At 45.5% G+C, this 20531-nt stretch overlaps 1 protein-coding gene across 5 annotated transcripts in view; it reads left to right on the top strand.

Annotated features, from left to right (window-relative positions):
• Window positions 1–19860, top strand: part of GPM6B (glycoprotein M6B) — a 159984-nt gene extending 140124 nt beyond the window's left edge. For 3 of the 5 annotated variants that reach the window (XM_088833621.1, XM_088833619.1, XM_088833620.1), the window contains 6 exons: window positions 8746–8932; window positions 10603–10759; window positions 11792–11963; window positions 14347–14420; window positions 15280–15345; window positions 17886–19860. In XM_088833621.1, the coding sequence (XP_088689747.1) occupies window positions 8746–8932; window positions 10603–10759; window positions 11792–11963; window positions 14347–14420; window positions 15280–15345; window positions 17886–18035 (806 nt within the window). In that variant the 3' untranslated portion in view covers window positions 18036–19860. Of the gene's footprint in view, window positions 1–8745; window positions 8933–10602; window positions 10760–11791; window positions 11964–14346; window positions 14421–15279; window positions 15346–16336 lie in introns of all 5 variants that reach the window. The other 2 variants (XM_055438740.2, XM_055438741.2) reach the window with 1 other exon arrangement.
• Window positions 19861–20531: the final 671 nt, after the last annotated feature.

Here is a 20531-nt window from a genome sequence, read left to right as displayed (position 1 = left end):
TCTTTTTTTTTAATTATAGAATTTGGCGGTCATGCTGGTGTCTCAGACCAGGATGGTCCATGGTAGCCTGAGAGCGGGCTTTCTCATCCTTGACTCGTGGTGTCACCTCATTCTTTGTTGTGTTTGGGGTGGGGACCGTCCTATACACTGTGGAGTGCTGAGCAGCATCACTGACTTCTGCCCACTGCCTGCCAGGAGCACCTGCCCAGCTGTGATGACGCAGTGTCTCCACACCTCCCCTGGGGGCAGAGTCGTCCCCAGGTGAAAACCAGGGATGTGAACATTGTGGAGCACGTGTGTGCACACGCACTGTCTCAGGACTCTTCCCGCTTGGTGCTGCAGACATTGGGGTTGTGTAATTGTTGGGGGGGGGTCTCCTGTGCCCTGTGAGATATTGAGCAGCTTGCCTGGCTTCCACCCACTGGAGCCAGGAGTATCCCCACCACCAGTCCCGACAACCCCAGGTATCTCTAGATGTCACCCCATGTCCCCAAGGGGGGCACAGTCACTCCCGGTGGAGAACTAAGTCAGGGAGACCTCGGTCCCCTGCCGTCCAATCTTACATCTCTTAACTAAGGATTTTCTCCACTTCCATTTTCCTGCTGGTTGTTTGAAAGTTGCAAACCTTGGTTACTTCTTTTTAATTTGATGGATTGTTAGGAGTTAGTAAAGTGGCAAGAAGGGTCATGAGTTGAGGGTGTGTGTGTGAGACATTCATTCCCTGGGGAAGAATCTGAGCCCTTGTTGCTGCCGGCCCTCCTGGGAGCCAGCATGAGAGCTACAGCCAGGATCACAGACAACTTGGGGCAAATGACTGGGCCGTTGTGAACTCCCAGCCATGGCAACGGGCATCCGCGAGCCTGAGGACAAAGCCAGTTTTCTTCTGTTGCTCTGCACAAAAGGTTCTAGAGATGCCGGAGACAAAATGGCCATTGAGAGGGAGAGGCATTGAGGCCTGTTTTTTTCTCCCTACTGTGTGGTTTATATTTAAACCATCTTAGACTAACACACACTGGAGTTTTTGTGCGAATCAAAACTGAAATTTCTCTTTAGCTGCAGAGACCGGCTAAATGAAAGCTGAAGACGTGACTAACCTAATGGAGGTTCAGGGGGCCGGGTGAGAGGCACTGAGAATTACTAGTAAAATGCGCTAGAAAGCCTAGCAGTGATTTGTTTCTTCCACGAGTTGTTCACAGTCATCAAAAAAATGCTTTCCTTGCCCTTTTCTGGTTTATGTTCACCAGCGTTGTCATTGCTGGTTTGAAGCTTGGGAAAACTCAGCATGTGGATTTATGGGAATATCCAAGAAAAGCATTGCTCTTGCTTAGCTGGCATCCACTTTGCACGGCGTGGTGCTCTGCTGATACTCGGCACCACCTCCCTCTTTAAAAAAAAAACAACAACAAAACATCAGTCTGGCTTGTGACTTCTCCTGCTGGGGACAGCCCCAAACCAGGTGCTTTGTCTGAACGGGGGAGGTGGGGGGATAGGTCTGTGTTCTCAGACCCTGTCAGTGGTATGACACTAAAGCATCTTTGTTGTGAAAAATCTGAGCTTAACAGTGCTTGCTTGGCTCAGAAGAAACACTCTGGTGGCACTCTTTTCAAGGCGGCTGAACAGCTTGGAACACTGTGTTTTTCTTCGTTGTGGCCCCTGGAACTTGCCATTTGATTTGCAAGTGGCTGGAGTGCGGACCAAGCCCAGCAGGCCTCCTCTTTGGAGAAAACACCAAACATGGTTGCACACAAAAGCGGGCACTTCACAGGGACTCGGGGCTCCGCACCTGGGACTGCACAGATAGGACTGGTGACTGGCAGTGGGCTTCTCAGACTTCCACCTGCACTCCTGGGGGCTTGTTCTCATGCACATTCCACCGATTCGACTGGTCTGGGGTGGGGCCTGAGACTCTGCATTTCCCCCAAACTCCCTGCTGAAGCTCTTGCTGCTTGTCTAAGGACCATGCCTGGCAAAAGAAAGGGTCTAAAGCACTTGGAACAGCTCAGCGCTCCCATGTCTTTCATTGACCTCTGAAAGTTTTCACTGCGATCCAGAAGCTGACAGCATCCAGCATTAGCTCTTCTGAGCTACAGACCCACGTGTCTGATCACCCCCTGGAATCTCTCCCTTTGGATGGCATCTGGTCACCTCAAAGTCAGCACGTCTAAAACTGAACATCTTTAAAAAAAAATTTTTTTTTAATTGCAGTATAGGGACTTCCCAGGTGGTGCTAGTGGTTAAAGAACCTGTCTGCTATTGCAGGAGACATAAGAGATGCTGGTTCGATCCCTGGGTCGGGAAGATCCCCTGGAGGAGGGCATGACAACCCACTCCAGTATTCTTGCCTGGAGAATCCCATGGACAGAGGAGCCTGGTGGGCTACGGTCCATGGGGTTGCCAAAGAGTCGGACACGACTGAAGTGACTGAGCATGCAAGCACACATAATTAAGAAGATTGGATAGTCATATAAGTGAATCCATATTTCATGGATTTCCATATTTCATTCAGGAAAATCTGTGCCCATTTAACTACAAATCTGACTCAATGATATACATATAGACATTCTTTTTTTAAGATTCTTTTTCTTTATGATTTATCACAGGATATTGAATATAGTTCCCTGTGCTATACAGTAGAACCGTGTTGTTTACCCGTCCTGTACATAAAAGTTTGCATCTGCTAGTCCCTCACTTCCAGTCCTTCCTTCCCCCATGCCTCTTCCCCTTGGCAACCACAAGTCTGACCTCTATGTCCATGAGTCTGTTTCTGTTTCATAGACAGGTTCATTTTGTGCCATATTTTAGGTTCCACATATAAGTAATATTGTATTTGTCTTTCTCTTTCAAACTCACTTCACTTAGTATAAGTTCCAGTTGTATCCATGTTGCTTCAAATGGCATTATGTCATCCTTTTTCGTGGCTGAGTAGTATTCCATTGTATATATGTACCATATCTTCTTTGTCCATTCCTCTGTTGATGGACATTAGGGTTGTTTCCGTGTCTTGGCTATTGTAAACAGTGCTGCTATGAACATAGAGAAGCATGTTATCTTTTTAGATTAGAGTTTTGTCTGGGTATATGTCCAGGAGTGGGATTTCTGGATCATATGGTAACTCTATTTTTAGTTTTTTGAGGAACCTCCACACTGTTCTCCATAGTGGCTGCACCAATTTACTTTCCCACCAACAGTGTAGGAGGGTTAAACTCAGCATCTTTGTCCTCAAAGCCTAGCCCTCCTGGGTCAACCCCAGCTCAGGGAACAACACAGCACCATGGGGTTCCATGTGCAGAAATGGAGGAGTCACTCTTGGTACTCAGCACCTATCCCCAACCCCTCCTTTGAGTTCACACCAAGTTGTGTCCACTTGCCATCTCAAACCTCTCTCCAACACATCCCTTTCTTCCACTTCTGCTGCCTTTGCCCTGGTCCAGGCACCTGTCCTCTTTTGCCTGCACCATTGCAGCGAGCTTCTGTTCATCTCCAGGGCCACTTTGTTCCTGTCACATCCGCCAGAGGAGTCTTCCGCAGCCCCGGTCTGTTCCCCAGGGTCAGAAAGGCTTGGTGGTGTCCTGTGATTCTGAGGCTAAAGTCCAGATCCCTTCAGGTGGCCTGGAAAGCCTCCAGTGCATCCAGCTCCCCTAGACCCCTCCTGTCTTCCTTGCCCCACCCTCCTCCCGTACTCTGTCTGTTCTGGCATCATCTTCCATGCCCAGGAAAGCACCCTGCCCCTTTCCCCCACAGAGCTTTTGTTCATGCAGTTCCTGTTTGCTGGAACACCCTCCCTAATCATCCCTTGGCTCAAACCCACCCTTCATGTCTAAGCTGTGGAGGCTGTCCCCATCACCCTCCAAAAGTCTGAGTAAGTCCCGCGTTTCCTAGCACTTCTGAGCCCCACGCCATTTGGAGAATGTCTGTTTCTCCCCAGGCTATAAACTGCATTAGCGTGCAGCTCACCTATCTTAGCTCACTGTCGAGTCCCCGTGCCCAGCCCAGTCCGTGGGGCCTCAGAGACACTTGCGTGAGCACTGAGTGTGCTAGTGGAGTGAGATGGAGTGAATGAACAGCTGTGCCCCCTCCCAGTGCTCTTGCCCTCACCTGTATCTGTTACTACCCTGCTTAACCGACAGCTTCCGCTCAATCAGGACTTTAAGAAACCCAGTACCCAGGATGATGGTAACAGCAAGGTTATGGGGAAGAGCTTCTCTTGTTCCAGTGAGAGCTGAGCTGCACCTTCAGATGACCCCATGCCAACTGCATCTTTGAGACGTGTCACAGGGCGTTTCATGTGCATTCTTTGGTTCTGTTGAGAACTTATTTTAATCATTGACTCATTCGCCACGGGTGGTCCTTCACAGCCTGCTGCTATGAAGACCATCGCTGCATAGGTTTCGTTCAGTTCGGTTGTGGTTTCAGGCCAGAAGCCAGGAATCATTTCATGGTGTTCAGTGTTTATTGTCACGGAGTTTGGCTGGAAGTAAAGCTGGTGGGGCTGCCACAGTGAAGAGCTGGCACGACTCATTAGGACTGTGGATCTCAGATTTGAGCCTCTGTGGGACTTGTCTGAAAGCCCAGACGCCGAGCTACCCTGCCACACGGCTGATTTTCTGATTCAGTTGTTCCGGGGTGGGACCCGAGACTCTGCACCTTTCCCATGTTCACAGGTGATGCTGGTGCTCCTGGGCCTCAGACCACAGTCTGCATGTCAGTGCCTCCAGACAGGGGTCTGCAAACTTTTCCTGGAAATAGTAACTGTTTCAGACTTTGTAAGCCACGCACTGTCACAGCTACCCAGCTCTGCCTTGGTAGAGCAGAAATAGCCGCCAGCAATTTGTCAATGAAGGGGTCTAAGCTGTGTTCCATTAAAACTTTATTGACAAAACCACAGGCTCCAGTTTGCAGATCCCTGGTTTAGCAGAACCTGGAGCATTGATTGGCTCTGTTGGGGGTAGTACAGTGCGTGATTCCTACTCCCTCTCAGAGCAAAGGGGAAGCTAGTAATTCTCCCACATGCCAGGCATTTGACCTCATGGGCGGTTGCTGTGCTCAGGACAACGTGGTAGGTAGGCAAGGTGACGTCTGCCTTTCTAGGCTGTATTTCTATCTGACACTGAAATAAAACCATGCCATGGTGGGCATATACCCCTCCTGTCTCCTCTCACGTAAGTACACCCAGGACTGGCTCCATAATTCGTAAGCCAAATGCAAAATTGAAAATTCAGACACTCTTGGTGTGCAGAAAGTAGTAAGAATGTCAAGATGGCAGTAGCGGAGCATTATAGTAAGCCCAGGACCCCATGGGGCTGTGCCAGTGTACTCCTGTGAGGCCAGCCTGAATGCAGTGTCACCACAGCCTACCCTACCTCTGCCACACACGTACCCATAGGTCAGAAATGCTCTTAATGTGAGGACACTAACAGTATTGATACCATATTTTAGAAACAGATTTAGCTTTTTCTTGCCAGCTTTTTGCAGCACTCTTGGTTCCTCTGGGATAAGTGTGTGGCATATGACCAAATTACCCAGTGTTCAAAGATATGTTACACAGTGTAGGGAGAGATGGCTTCTAGACTGACAGAAAATATACAGTAGGGAGCAATCCATCCACAGCTGGTTGAATATCTACCAGAAATGCAGTTTTAGCCTTGTGGGTAACTGGTCAACCATGTTAGAATAAGCTCTGTATGCAGTTCTATTACTTCCTGTAATTTTTTCCCAGGATGTATTTCACAGGCTTCGGCTCCTGGTGGCCAGCAGGGTCCGTAAGAGTTTTCCGTGCACACATGTAACACCCCTGACCAATATGGAGACTTCTACAGGAGCCAGAGTTCTATGTTCGTAAATAAAACCCACCAAAAGCCTAAGAGCATTGGCTTCTGCTGAGCGAGTATGCTTCATTGAAGTGATCCCCAAAGTCTTAAGTCTCCAGTTTCCCCTGCTGTTCTAGAACTAGACCCACAGCATGAGGGTATATGGAGTCCATGAGAGAGACAAATTGGAGGAAAATGTTAGCCTTGATCTAGTGGTGAATTGGGGACTGAAGAGCATCATTCTCCTGACCCCACTTGTCTTTTTTGAGCCACAGAACAGCTGTGGCATTTCCTTTGAAAGAAGCAGAAAACCTTAGCCTGTTTGGAGGAAAGACTGTTTTGAAGTTGCAACCACGGATTTGGAAGGTTGAGTTCTCCTGTTAAAGGGTGAGTGCACTGCACTGTAACACCTAACCTAACCCCAGATGGTGAGAAAGGATGTAGGCTTAGTAAGATAATGTACAACAGTAATATGCAGATTTCTTCAAATTTTATCAGACTGTGTATCAGTGTCCCCATGTCAGCTGTTCACATATTCAGCATCCTAGGTTTTACTGTAGAAAGACTTTCAGGATCCCTCTCCAATTTGAATTATATTTCCTCCTGTCCTTCTGTCTCCCTCTCCCCCACCCAACCATCCACTGTCTTTCCAGCAGCCTCTGTCTTAGTAATCATCACGGTGTGCCATAGAAATTGTTGCTCAACTAACTGATCTCCTTGAAGGCAAGGAAGATGTCTTATTTTATGTTTGTATTCCCAGTGCCAACCACAGTGCTTATCACCCTCTAGATCTTCAAAAAGGGCTGAATGAATGAAATCCAAAGTAAAACTCAGAACCTAGCTCATGTCACAAGAAAGTATGTGGCACATCAAAACTGATCTTCCACAACAGCAGTGTGCTCCAGTGAGAGAATCTCCTGTATCTGTTTTGTCCAAGATGGTAGCCAAAAGCCCATGTGGCTCTTGAGCATGTGAAATGTGACTTCTGCTAAGGAAGAGCTAAAGTTTTGATTTTGAGTAATTTAAACAGCTACATGTGCCCAGTGGCCACCATCTTGGCCAGCACAATCTCAAGGCCACACATCTCTGTCCAGTAAGGACCAGAGATAACTTCGTTAGCCATGGAAGCAGGCATTCATCTTGTGCCTAACTTCATCGTAGAGCCTGAGAATGGGAGAAGTGGGGATGATACAACACAAGAAAAAAGAGGTCTATTTTCTCTCTTGTATGATGCAACACATATATCAAGGCCAGGGATTTTAGTTGCTGTTGGTTTGGGAGCCTGGAGAATTTGGACTTTTACTTGCGTTCCTCTTTCCTCACTTCAACCTGCTAGGAGGTCATAGGACAAAATGAGATTGATCTCCATCATTTGTGTTCACAAATCTCACATGTCCAAATCTCTTTAAGGTGCCGACTTGCTAGTGGACTTGAACTGTATTAGTGTACTGGGTCCCATTTTGGGTGGTTTCATTAATCCATTTCAGGGAGGTTGGTCTTCTTGAAAATAGCTGGTCATCTTTTGAAATGAAAGGAAGAATACTTTCTTATGAGGGCCTGGCAATTTTACTTTCCAATGAACTGAAGAGAGATATGGGGTTATCTCCTGGGGTAGGTTTAAGCAAATGCTAGTTTAGCATGGAGTGATCATCAAAATGGAAAGGCCTAGCTCCAGTGTTTCATGCTGGGTAGTCATTCCCTGTCTACTGTAAAGGCCGTTTGGGGGAAAGAAATTTAGCCACCTTAATGTGCTTGCCCTGAAGTCATGAACTGCTCTTGATTGCTGTTAAACATCATAATGCATTCAGAGTTCGATTTCCCTGACAAGCCATTTAGTTAAGGGTCTGGATAGTATAAACAGGGACAGGAGGTCAGGAGAGGGACCCACATTACCCTGAGGCCTGCACTGCTCCACTGAAATGTAAAATGTCTCCGAACTGAAAATGTCAGCTGACTCAGTCCCCGGGGAGGTCTTTATGGACATCTCAAGTCAAAGTTGATTTGAAAAATTATTTCTCTCAAGAATGAAGAGTGAACTGTGGCTCTCTCCTTCATTTCACTTCATGGATGCTCATTTTGTCCCCTCCCACCCCAACCCTGTTCCTTTTCCCTCTTCAAGTACTTAAACGTCACCCACCAGTTCTGGATTCTTACTCTCAACATGTGCGTTGGGCGGGGGCAGGTGCAACCTGAGGAGGTGGGTTTAGGGGATGAGTATGATTAAATTGCTTGTGCTGCCTGGCTCTGGGGGAACATTTTTATTTAAAAGCTGAGCTGATTTCTGGTATTGACATGAATGAAACCTGAGTGGGCCCATTTGAGTGGCTCTGGGTGGCTTGGTACTTCTAGGGACCCATATGCCCACCCCCTTTCCAGACTGATTCCCTTGATATTTTTCTGATCACAGCAATAGTGTAATTACTGTATTTGACTATTCTGGTTACCCAGGAGGTCAGAGGCCAGGAAAAGCCATTGGCTGCTGTGAAAATAGAGAAATAGCTACCTGAAACCCCATAATGGTGAGGCTGGGGGGAACTCAACGGTCACTTGTCTTCATAGAACGGCAGCCTCACTGCAGTTCTTCTGACATTGTTAGTGTGGTGATTGCTTCTCATTGTCACTTGAGCATGGGTCCCCTAACCTCAACCCTGGGTCAATCAGGAAGTGGTAGAGTTGTGCCTTACTCCATAACCATTTGCCACTTAGCTGCTCTGCCACACACCCCGAGCAAATTGAGCTACGTTTTCCCGTGAAGCCCCCAGGTCCTCACCCACAGAATGAGATGAGGACAGCTCCCCTTGGCCCCTGCGATGTAAGCTGTTACCCAAAGAGCACGCAGGGCCGAGGGAGGAGTCGACCTTCTCTGTTAATGTGCGGTCTTCGTGAAGTCATAGGCATTTTGCCCTTACCAGCCATGTTTTCTCTCCCCTGGGTCCAGGCTGCTTTGAATGCTGCATCAAGTGTCTGGGCGGAGTCCCCTACGCCTCCCTGGTGGCCACCATCCTCTGCTTCTCGGGTGTCGCCCTGTTCTGCGGCTGTGGGCACGTGGCTCTGGCAGGCACTGTGGCGATCCTGGAGCAGCACTTCTCCACCAACACCAGCGACCACGCCCTGCTGAGTGAGGTGTAAGTTGCCTTCTTTCTTTTAGAAGTGCATTTAAAGTGCCACCACCCCAGGAGGGTTGCAGAAAGACTGCTGTTGGCGCCCCTGGGAGAAAATGGATGCCTTTCATTCACGCTCCCCAGGGGCAGACAGGAAAAGGGCCAGGAAAGAAGGGAAAAGAAAGGGCCAGGAGTGCAGTGGGTGTTGGGGACCTGGGATAGGACCGCGCCTGGAGAATGGGACAGTGCACACGTAAGACACAACGCACAGGTGGCCAAGGGGGATGGTGGCAACACTGCCCAGCCTCTCACTGAGTTACCACGGTCCTTGAGTAACAGATGCCCTCCGGTGCTGTCAGAGAAAATGGCCAGCTCTGGCCTGGTAGGAGCCTTCAAGGACTTACCCCACCCAAAGTCTACAGGAGTAGGACCTGGACGTTCATTCTTCAAGCCGAGAAAAAGTCCCCGGGGATCCTCCAGTTCAGAAAAGGGGAAGTTTTAGGGGTATGGCCTCAGCCCTGCTGTCCTAGAATCCTCCTGAGTGTCCAACTCCCATGCATGGATTCTCATAAGCGTGCCTGCCTGGCAGCAGTGTATTGATGATTGTCTTCGTGTTATCTTCCCCTGCCCCTCACTGTTTGCTTTTTCCTTCCTTACTCCCAAAGTTTGACAGTCTTTAGGTGCCTTGTGATTGGGAGATACTTTTCTACCAGCCCTTTGAAAAAGGCAGGAATGAATTTTTATGAAATAATAAGGGAAGCATGTTGGAAGAGTCCTTGGGAAATTTTATTTTTTATCTGTGAAATGATTCAAAGAAATCAGCAGTGGGGGAGGCCATGAGGAGGATCAAGCAGGACAAGGGATTCAATGAGTGCCAACTGTGTACAAAAAAAGACCAAGAAGTATTTACCATGACTGAGCCTCGGGAAAGCATGGTAGTTTAATTAGCTGGTGATGTTGATAAGTGGCTCTCAAACTTGGAAAAATGTTTTAAAAAAATCCCCAGGTCTCTGTTTCATCCCAGACTAATTGAGTCATGATCTCTGGGGACAGGACCCAGGTACCATAGTCTCTAACTCACCAGCTAGTTCCACTGGGCAGCCAAAGGTTGTCATCTGCATTTATGTTGGCTTTCATAGGACCAAATTAGATGTGAATTAACTTTTTGTATCTTAAACTTGCTTGATACATTATCACTTGTGTTATGACAGTGTCTTGCGCAGAAAGCATTTGCCCAAGTTACTCCATAGTGAGGCCATGAATGCTTACTTAGGGGTTTTAGCAGAAAACCATTAAGCACAAAGCCTGGTTGGGAGACATTCTGATGTGGTGGAACAAACAGGCCGTCCACTAGACCCAAGTTGAAATGCTGGCTGTATGTGTGTCCTGGATGAGTGGCTATAACTCGTCAATCTCTGCGTTTACTTACATGCAAAGGAGTATCATCTAGTAAGTACTAAAAGTCCATTGGGGCCCCGCCCAAAGGAAACATCTCCCTCATCTGGGAAGTTGCACACCCCTTGGAAGAAGGGCCCAGGTTGCTGTGGTCTGGGCAAGGGTGCCTGTCTTTGGCACCCCCACTGAAGCCATCAGTGGGCCGGCTGTCACAGGATGTCACCTACCCTCATGGCCTCCCCTCCAGAGGCCAAAATCAGGCCGCGAATGTAACCACTTGGATCTTCTTCTTTTCGCAGAATTCAACTGATGCAGTATGTCATCTATGGAATTGCGTCCTTTTTCTTCTTGTATGGGATCATTCTGCTGGCAGAAGGCTTCTACACCACGAGTGCAGTGAAAGAACTGCACGGGGAGTTTAAAACAACCGCCTGTGGCCGGTGCATCAGCGGGATGGTGAGTATGCATGAAATGATACAAAATTCAAGTTCTTTCTGTCTGGTATAGTTTTTGGCATCTGCTTCCCTTTGCTGACATGTGGTCTGTGATTGCATTCACTCAGCAAAGCTGAGGCATATCTGTGACCCAGTGGAGCCTGACCAGTTCCTTCTCTGGCCTAGAGGAGGACAGAGCTTAAAAGGGGCTCGGTAAGAGACAGGGTCAGAAAGTGCTCTATCACAAAAAGAGACTCGGGGTGGAGGGAGAGGTGGGAAGGAGGCATTTTTGGCATTGGAGTTGGGGGGGTGGTGTTGAAGTGGGGTTTATAATGGCCTATGCCAAGCAGCTGGATGTGTGGCTCTGGCATTTGAAAACTGGTCAGATGTGAAGAAAACAGCTGGGGAGTTGAGAGAGATGCACTCACATGGAGGCAGAAAGTCATGGAAGGAGGAAGATAAACACCTAGGCTGCAGGGCTGAGGACACCAACTGAGCTCTCTGCTGTCCTGAGGTGAGGACTCTTAAAGATGTAAAACCAAGCAAGACTAGAGGGAAATGAGCATGTGAGCAGGTTTACTGTGCACTAAGCTTGTGTTCATGGCTATTGTAAATGTAGCAAAGGTGCATCTAATGCTTGTTAGTAATCCCACAGGATCATGAAACTACCCAGGTTCTTTTCCAGAAAAAGCTTCCTGTAGTGGTGGCTGTTCTATAGCCCATCTATCATGTAGAATAAAGGCAATTTGGAACAGAGTTCTAATGCAGTGGCCTGTGAGAGCATCCACACAGCTTGGTAAGTGTGGAACTGATATTTACAAGGCACAGCTGAAGGAGGCCCTGTCCCAGCTAGCTCAGTGACCTTGGACAAGGGACAGCCTGCCTTGGCTACTCACGTCCTTACTAAAAGAGAACTGCAAAGTTCCAGAACTTCCCTTGTATCTGCTACGGTCCAGTGACTGCATCCAGCAAGTTCAGTATTAGGAGAAATATATTATTATTCCTCCCAGGGATTGCACTGGTTGGTGAAGATTCTTTCTCCTTCTTGTCCTAGTTCGTCTTCCTCACCTATGTGTTGGGAGTGGCCTGGCTGGGTGTGTTTGGTTTCTCGGCGGTGCCAGTGTTTATGTTCTACAACATATGGTCCACCTGTGAAGTCATCAAGTCCCCCCAAACCAACGGAACAGCAGGAGTGGAGCAGATCTGTGTGGACATCCGGCAATATGGTATTCCTGTGCAGTCTCGTGATTCGTTTGTGTTCTATGTGCACATGTGGGTTTAAATTATTACAGGGTGGTAATAAGAATAATCCTAATAGTCACTAGGATGGAGAAGAGCAGAGGAAAGCAGAGAAGACTAAAGAAATGAGACTCTGGAGATCAGGGGATGAGACCCTAGACACTCAGGAGAGGAACTCAGGAGACGAGACCCAAGATTGGAGACTTTGGAGATTTGGGATAGGAGACTCAGGAGACGAGACCCCAGAGACTCAGGAGACGAGACACTGGACAGTAGACTCAGGAGAGGAGACTTAGGAGACTAAGGAGATGAGATGAGACTTAGGCCACTCAGGACAGGACAGTTAGGAGACTCGGAGACAACACAGTGGAGACTCTGGAGACGAGACCCTGGATAGCAGACTCAGGAGCAGAGAGTCAGGAGATTCAGGAGACAAGACCCTGGAGTCTCAGGAGAAGAGACACTAGAGACTCGGGAGACAAGACCCTAGAGAGGAGAGTCAGGAGAAAGACCCTGGAGACTCAGGAGACAAGACTCTGGAGACTCAGCGAATGAGACTCAGGAGACAAGATCCTGGACAGGATACACTATTGACTCGGGATAGCACACTCAGAAAAGGACACCTACAATACTCAGCAGACGAGACTTAGGCTGCTCAAGAGAAGCGAGTCATGAGACTTAGCAGATGAGACTCAGGAGACAAGACCCTGGTGTCTCAGGAGATCAAGAAAGGAGACTCAGGAGAGGAGACTTAGGAGATGAGACTCTGGAGGTTAGACCCTGGAGACTCCAGAGATAAGACTCAGGAGAGGAGAGAAGACCTAGGCTAGTCTTGAGAGGAGACTGTAGACAAGACTCTGGACAATCAGGAAATGAGATTCTGGGGACTCAGGATATGAGTGGAGACTTGAAGATTCAGGAGAGGAGATGCGGCTCTGGAGACTCAATGACAACATAAAATCCGGGCATATTTTAAAGTCATCCAAAGGGACTCTAACAAAGCTGAGCGCTGGATACCTATTCAAACATATTTTTCTGAGTGGGCACTTTACCTAAGTTCAGTTCATCTTGAGAGGCCACAGAAAGGGCCACGGCACCTCCTGTCCATCACTGCAAACCAGACATCCCTCCTGAGTGAGAAAAGGCGGTTTCAGTAGTACTTCTGTCCAGGATGGAGGAAATCCTCTTCTTGGCAGGATCAACTAGGGGGAAAAAATTTCCCATTAGAATTGAAGAGGAAATAATTGTTCTTTCAGAGCTTTTCTAGAAGAGCTTTCTTCCTGTCTGGCTTATCCTCAGCATCTTACCTTGAACCATAATACAAAACTTAACCTAAAATGCCCCTTGCACTGATCTCTTCTCATAGAGCCAAAGGTTCAACTACACTGTTCTTTAGAATAGATGGAAAACAGAGACTCAAGTTGGTTTTTGAAATATTTGTAAATGAATATCTAGGTGCATGTATCATTTCCCTACTTTTCAGCATTCACTACAAATGTCTGGTCATCAGTAATCATTTTTAAAAATCTTCTGTTCTTGAAATCAGTGGTTTTACTTACTACTGGTCCATAACAAAGATAGAAGGAATAGTTTTTAAGTATCTTCCTTTCTGACCTCCTGGGAGACAAAAGAACTTGAGGTGTGTTTCGTATTTAAGGGCACATCGAGGCATTAATGGCAGAAAAAGCAGCAGCCGCCATGTGGACGAGGTGACCACAGAAGGAGTTGGATACAGCAAGGACACCACAGGCTGAGCTGGCCTCACTCTGTGGGGAAGTACAGTGGTTTTCCAAGCTTCCAATTGGACTTTCAATCCAGAAGTAGTTCTGAGATACTTGTAAAACACAACAAAAAGGAACAGAAAAGCAAAGACATACAAAATGGAAGTGTAGATTACAGAATATAAACAAATTCCTCTGTCAAATTGCCATGAACCTTTCTGAGCATAGCCTCTCCCTTTCAGAACGGAGTCAGGGCCAACCATGGTGAAAGAGCTTGAGGAGCAAGGCCACAGACCATGAAGTTCAGGGCGAGATGTGTTTGGCTTCAGGAGGAGGAAATGCCTTATAGCCGGTGGGGGGGGGCAGGGGGGTTGTCCTGCAACTGTTGAAGTTCAAGCTCAACTAACCAAAGCATAATTTGTCTAATTCTCTCATGGGCTAGTTGCCTTTGCTTTTGCCCTGTTGTCCAAATAGGACCTTTTATTATTCCAGAAAGTTTCTTCTGCAGAGGGCAGATACATCAATTGTTGATGAAGAGCATAGCACGTGATTGTGTTGTAATTGCCTCTGAAAGTGGAGGGGCCCAGTGCAAGCAGGGGTACTGGCGTTTGTGCTAATCACTAACCTTCTGCTGGGATTCACTTTCTAGGAATCATCCCTTGGAATGCTTTCCCAGGAAGAATATGTGGCTCGGCCCTGGAAAACATCTGCAACACCAACGAGGTAGGCCTCGGCCCCTCAGCTGGTCCTAGACGACCACTGGGCACTTCAGGCTGAGGCAAAGGGTGCTCCTAGGGAGAAAGACCACGAGAGGGCTCTGAGCCACCATTTTGCACCTACACAACGGCCCTGTCCCATGGCTGAATCCAGAGTGACAGTTCTGCGCCACCAGACAGCTTACTCTCTTGGCAATATTTGGAGAGTGATTCCCAACCTGCCCAGTCTGAATGTATCTCAATTCCTTTCTTTCATCTTCAGATCGTTTGTCAAAGTAGAACATTTGTCACAGGACCAATGTAAATTTTCCCAGAGGATTGCCCTCAATTTGTATACAACTGAATTTTTATACGTTGGCAACTTAGTCTTTTGTTTAAAGACTGAATTGCTGCTATTGCTTGTTCGTCCTTACTTGGCAGTAAATCCTGACATACTATGGTTGAAAAATCTCTCTGCCCTAGAATAGTCTTCAGGAATTGGCTTATAACTGTATATAAAAGCAGATTCTCAAATGCACTGGTGGGAGCTTGCATTTAAGATGATCCTGACATGGTTTAGGAGGGAGCAACTGCAATAATCAGGGCCCGCCTACCTGGCTGCTGGGCGTGTACATCCATGATCTGGGCCGCAGGTGGCAGGCATGGAGGTGCAGGATAATACCCTGTTCGTGGGGAGCAGCCTCAGCTACTCCCATGTAATTGGCCTGGGGTACAGCCTCTTGCCAAATTCTGAAAGCTCCCCAGGTAAGCCCAGCATGTGCCCAGCCTTCAGAAATCAGCCCTACAGAGGAAAAGAGCACACCCAGAATAGAGGAGGCCATCACTCCCCGGCAGAATGCTCACCTCAGTGCCCGGTTCTCTCCTAGTTCTACATGTCCTATCACCTGTTCATCGTGGCCTGTGCCGGAGCTGGCGCCACCGTCATTGCCCTGGTGAGTGCTGGCCCCCTCCCCTGCAGGCACCATCCTAACAGACTTCCCTTCCAGCCAACACACCTGGGACTCGGCCTCGGTTCAGGTGCCCCTGTGTAAATGTACCCCGTGTCTAGCTTGCAGGAAGGACGAGGTGCTGGTCTTGGCATTCATGGTAGGTGATGAGATTCAGATTCGGTGGGAAGAACCCTTTTGCCTCCATTTAGAGGCGTCTTGTGGGGTATATATTGCTGATTCATGAACAGTGTACCCATGGCCAGCAGCAGTGTGCCTCAGGCCTGACTGGAGCTTGCTGAACACATGTATTTTCTCTGTCAGGCCCCCTGCAGTCTCCCTGCGCTTAGGAACACTAGACGGCCCTTTAGTACTCTCATGAGGGACCACAGAAAGAGTGAGGTCACAAAAATGCAAAAACCGGGGCACATGATGAAAAGGACGCTTGTTTACAGCTGCCACAGGAAGGCAGAGCGTTGCCTTGGCCATGTCGGCTTTTCTGCATTCTGTGCGTCCACATGGCTGGGAGTGCTGACCTGAGAGTTAGGGAAATTTTAGCACAAGGACAGATTCACAAATACGGAAGATGCCACCACACAGACGTGTGTCTGTGTGTATCCACGTGGACCAAAAACTTGGGAGGGCTTGGCTTGTGGTGTCCAGAGATCTAAGGTGGGTAGAGTGAGGGGAAACCTCAAGTGCTGAGAAATGAGGAAGTGAGTCCTTCAGAGTTTGTCCAACCTTTGATGTCATCCCTCCCCAGGTGGAGGCAACCCTCTGTTCCCTCAGGGTGGGGACCTGTTCTCTGGGCTGATGACTTATATTGTATACGTGACTCCAGAAATTTGAGTGTGCAAGATATAATGGGCTTACAAATGGCAAAAAAGAAACACCCTAGGCTCTGAGCTGGCTCCCATCCCCGGCCGAGTTTAGAAGCTTCGGGGCAGCAGCCCGCACTGCCTGTATCTTACTGTCCTGTTCTGTTCTCTTCCACCAGCTGATCTACATGATGGCTACCACATATAACTATGCGGTTTTGAAGTTTAAGAGTCGGGAAGATTGCTGCACTAAGTTCTAAGTTGCATAAGGCCAATAAGGAGCTTTAGAGAGCTATATTCCGTAGCATGAAGTATCACTGACCCCCAGACTAAAGCAGAGCCTAGGCTTCTGCAGTTTTGTTACAGTAATTTGTAAATCGCTTTAGTCAACTCATTTTGCATGGTAGATTACTCAAATGACTTACCATACATGAACTCCAAAATGATGATGAGATCTGGCTATTTCCACTTTGTGGAAAGGATTCAGTTATTTACTGACATTGGTGAGCAGTCACTGAAAAACAATTTCTTTGAACTTAAACTCTGAGCAGTATCTCTAAGTGAAGTATTAAAACTGGAATACCTGTGTTTTCCATTATTTTTGCTTGCTTGATAACCCATTTCAGTAATGAACACAAGCGCTGAAGATGAATTGGAAGAGAACCGTTTTCATTGGGATTTGGTCTTCTCAGACTCTGTGTGGAAAATATTTTGCAAATATATTTTAAATCTGATTATAGTATTTTTAATGATTATAGGGCTCACTACCAAATAAATGCCCCTCAAATAAGCTGATGACCATTTGAAGAAAAAGAGCTCACTTGTTAGCTCTCAAAAAATATTTATATGTAGTTTTATTTTTACACAACACCATCAGTCCTTTCAGAGCCCACAGAATGGATAACCTCACAGTGTTGGATTGGGGTGAGTTGTAACTGATTCCTCATAGCCACTTCTCAAACTGCACGTAAGATTCTAATGGGGAAAGTAATTGTGCTTGGATCTGAAAATCTCCAATATGTTGAGAAGGAAATATAAGGAACTTGATATATAGATTTTGCAGGAAAGATGAGGAAAATAAGCAGGAAAGAAGCATTTGCCACATCAAACTGTATTGAGTGATCATTAATGATTTTGACATTTTGTGAAATGAAATCACGGCAGTTATACACGAAAACTAGTTTCACTATTAAAAGTGTGTTAACACAGAGACTGCATGCTTTGCTGATAGTTCTTAATTTTGGTTTTGACATTCACTTAATTTTACCATGTTAAACATGTAGTTTTATATTATTTACTCAAAATAAACACCGTTCACACTTTCAGGCCTTTGGGGAAATTGATTTTTGTCCACAGATAGGAAAGATCTTTGCACAACACTCATTCCAAAATAACCACACAGCGTGTTTCTGAACGTTTGCCTTCGTTTTTAAAGTGACTCTTAAAATGGTAAAAAGCACCCTGTCGTATTTCATTTTTGCTTTTCTTAACAGTAACTTGGGCCATTTTCTCCTGATTCATTGTTTGTTTACTAACTTTTTTCACCCTTTTAATATGAAGCGTCCTAGCAGAGCTTGCACTCAGTCTCCGATGCCTCTGATAGCAGAATGAGTATTAATCCGGAATAACCCTCTCCATTTTTACAGCACAGAGCGTCTAATCTGCCTTCACAGCTCGCTTTGCCTTCTTACATGCTCACTAGCCATCATGCTCACCCTTCTTTTCCAGATCCACTTCCTCATGATACTGTCTTCTAACTGGGCTTACTTAAAGGATGCAAGCAAAATGCAGGCTTACCAGGATATCAAAGCAAAGGAAGAACAGGAACTGCAAGATATCCAGTCTCGGTCAAAAGAACAACTCAATTCTTACACATAAATGTTTGCCAGAGGGTCTCAGTCAACGAATTTACAGCTCTGACAAATCATCAGACAGCTGCTCTGCAGTACAGATGTGTACCCCACCAAACAAACTCACGTAGAAGTCCAAACACTTCACTGTCTGTCTCAAGCTGCTGGGATGTATTTCTAAGAAAACCTTCCAGTAGGTAACTCTTTTTCTTTACAACAGATATTGGAGGTTTCATGGGAGCCATTTTAAAAGGCAACACTTCAACAAAATCAATATTTATCCTTTTGACATTTGTGGCATGTTCACAGTCCTACCAAGACAGGCTGTGAGAACACGATATACCCCTTGATAAGGACCATGCCATAACAGCATTAGGCGGTATGACCACACATTCACTTCTACCATCTGTCCTCAAACACATCTAGGAGCTAAAATGGAATTGATGTGACATTCCATTTCTGACAGCTGATATGTATGAAATTGTGGCTCAAAGATAAAGTGATTCTTAGAGTTGACCCTTGTAAGAAAAATATTAGCTGACCTCCCCACCCCTCTTAAGTCCAGGACATACTAATTTCCTGGTCCAATCAGAAATCATTTTTTTTCTCTCCCTCAAGAATGCTAAAATGAGCCCATTATAGTAATTCTGCATTACCTACCATGGATGAAGCTAGATTCAGACTGACAAGCTATCCAGAATCAATTTTGTAATAGATTTCTTTTAAATAAATGTCAGCTTTGCCTTAATGAGTATTTGTTTTCAATTTCTAAAAACTTACAATAGGCAACCCCAAATCCTTCAAAGAATTTTGTTCCACAAATGTTTTTCTTAATGAAGAAGTGTTACCTTATTAAAATGACCATCACTCAAAACCATTTTTATGTGGTCTGAATAGCAAGTTTACAGTTTCATACCAACTACCCAAAACCTAATTACCAACAGACCACAGACCTCCAACTTTTATAGACTTGAATATTGAAGTAATTTCAATTAGGTTTGATATTTATTTCACTTTTTCTTATCTAAATCTTAAGTTTCCTGGAATAAGAAAGTTCAATGTTCAGGAAAAGAAAAAAAAAAAAAACCCAAATGCTTGAGTTTAAGCCATCTTCAAAAGAAACTTGCCTTCTAAATCATTGTGTTTCAGAACATTAAGTGACTATAGGTATTGGGTATTAGTGATGGTAAACTTTGTGTTGTTCTTTATGAAATGATACTTATAACTGTTGGGTGCATCAGTGCTTTTAAAGGGGGCTGCATAATATAATAGGGTTAATTATGTATATTCATGTTAAGAATTAACTTGTGGTTTGGCTGTTTCCTGGATTTTAAACATATCCACGTGCAGAAATGTGTTAAAATGAAAGGAAGCATACCTTTATCAGATGCTATTAAAATTGAACAGCAAGTATATTTCATTTGGATTCTTTTTGTTGGTGTTGTTGTTAATGCCTAAAAATGCCTATTTGGATCTTGACTATTTTCTTTTTCTAAATTGGGAGACGATCTCTTCTGTGTAGAACAGTTGTTCCAGAATAGCTTGGTGTTTTGTTTTCCTGTTGCATGACAGACCTAAATATTTTTTCCAGCAGTGGAGGTGCTGTTTGAGTCCAGTGTTCTAGAAGAGGCAGTGTCTAAAGCCTAATTTTACTTTTCTAATTCTGGTAGCTCTTACCAGGAATTTTTGAAAGTTTTGTTTAAGTAGTCTAATATTTTTTATGTAAAGAGCATTAAATTTTGCTATGTATAAATTTTTGTAACCTAACAGTGAATCAATATTTTCTATCAGTGCCAAGGGCTTCCTGTAGTTCTATTCAAGTGTTACAATAAATATTTGTAGATAATAGTCAATACCTGTGTATGCTTATTTTAAAGATCTATTTAGGTGGAAATAGCTGTGGATGTATTAAGAGAAATGAAATAAAAATTATAGCTTCATTCACTTGCCTTTTTACCATACATATATACTCTCTCTCTGTCCTCAGTATGGTGTCATTTTTAAATAGTATGCATAATCAAGATTCTACATTTGTATGGAAATCAAGTTTCCAAGTGCTGTGTGTTTCATTTCTGACAGAAGCCTCTTTTAAACCAAGAGCAATTTGAGAAAACACTGTAACCCACTGGGCGGTATGTTACATCAATTGCCACTAACACTTAGGTATGAAGCTAGTCAGGAAAATTATATACTAATTTATGGCATTAATACAAAGCTTTCTGTTTGGAGACAGTGGGAACAGGGAGGAACCTTCATAAAGGTCCACGTAACACTGGCTATTTTACCAACCAAAGATACCACAGTCTATTCAACAACAGGGTCCTATTAACTATAATCACTATTTTGTAATAAACTATAAGGGGAAAGAAGAGTCTGAAAAAGTGTATATAAAAAACATGTTTATATATATATATATACACACACACATGCATAACTGAATCACTTTTGTATACATCACTAACACAACACCGTAAATCAACTATATTTCAATTAAAAAAACTAAGCCGCAGAGCTAGATTTCTTA

This window comes from Moschus berezovskii, chromosome X, assembly GCF_049115385.1.
Source record: "Moschus berezovskii isolate FMDL1 chromosome X, NW_MosBer_1.0, whole genome shotgun sequence".
Taxonomy (NCBI): domain Eukaryota; kingdom Metazoa; phylum Chordata; class Mammalia; order Artiodactyla; family Moschidae; genus Moschus; species Moschus berezovskii.
The sequence above is the reverse complement of the archived record's forward strand: the minus strand, read 5'-3'. Positions and strand labels throughout refer to the sequence as shown.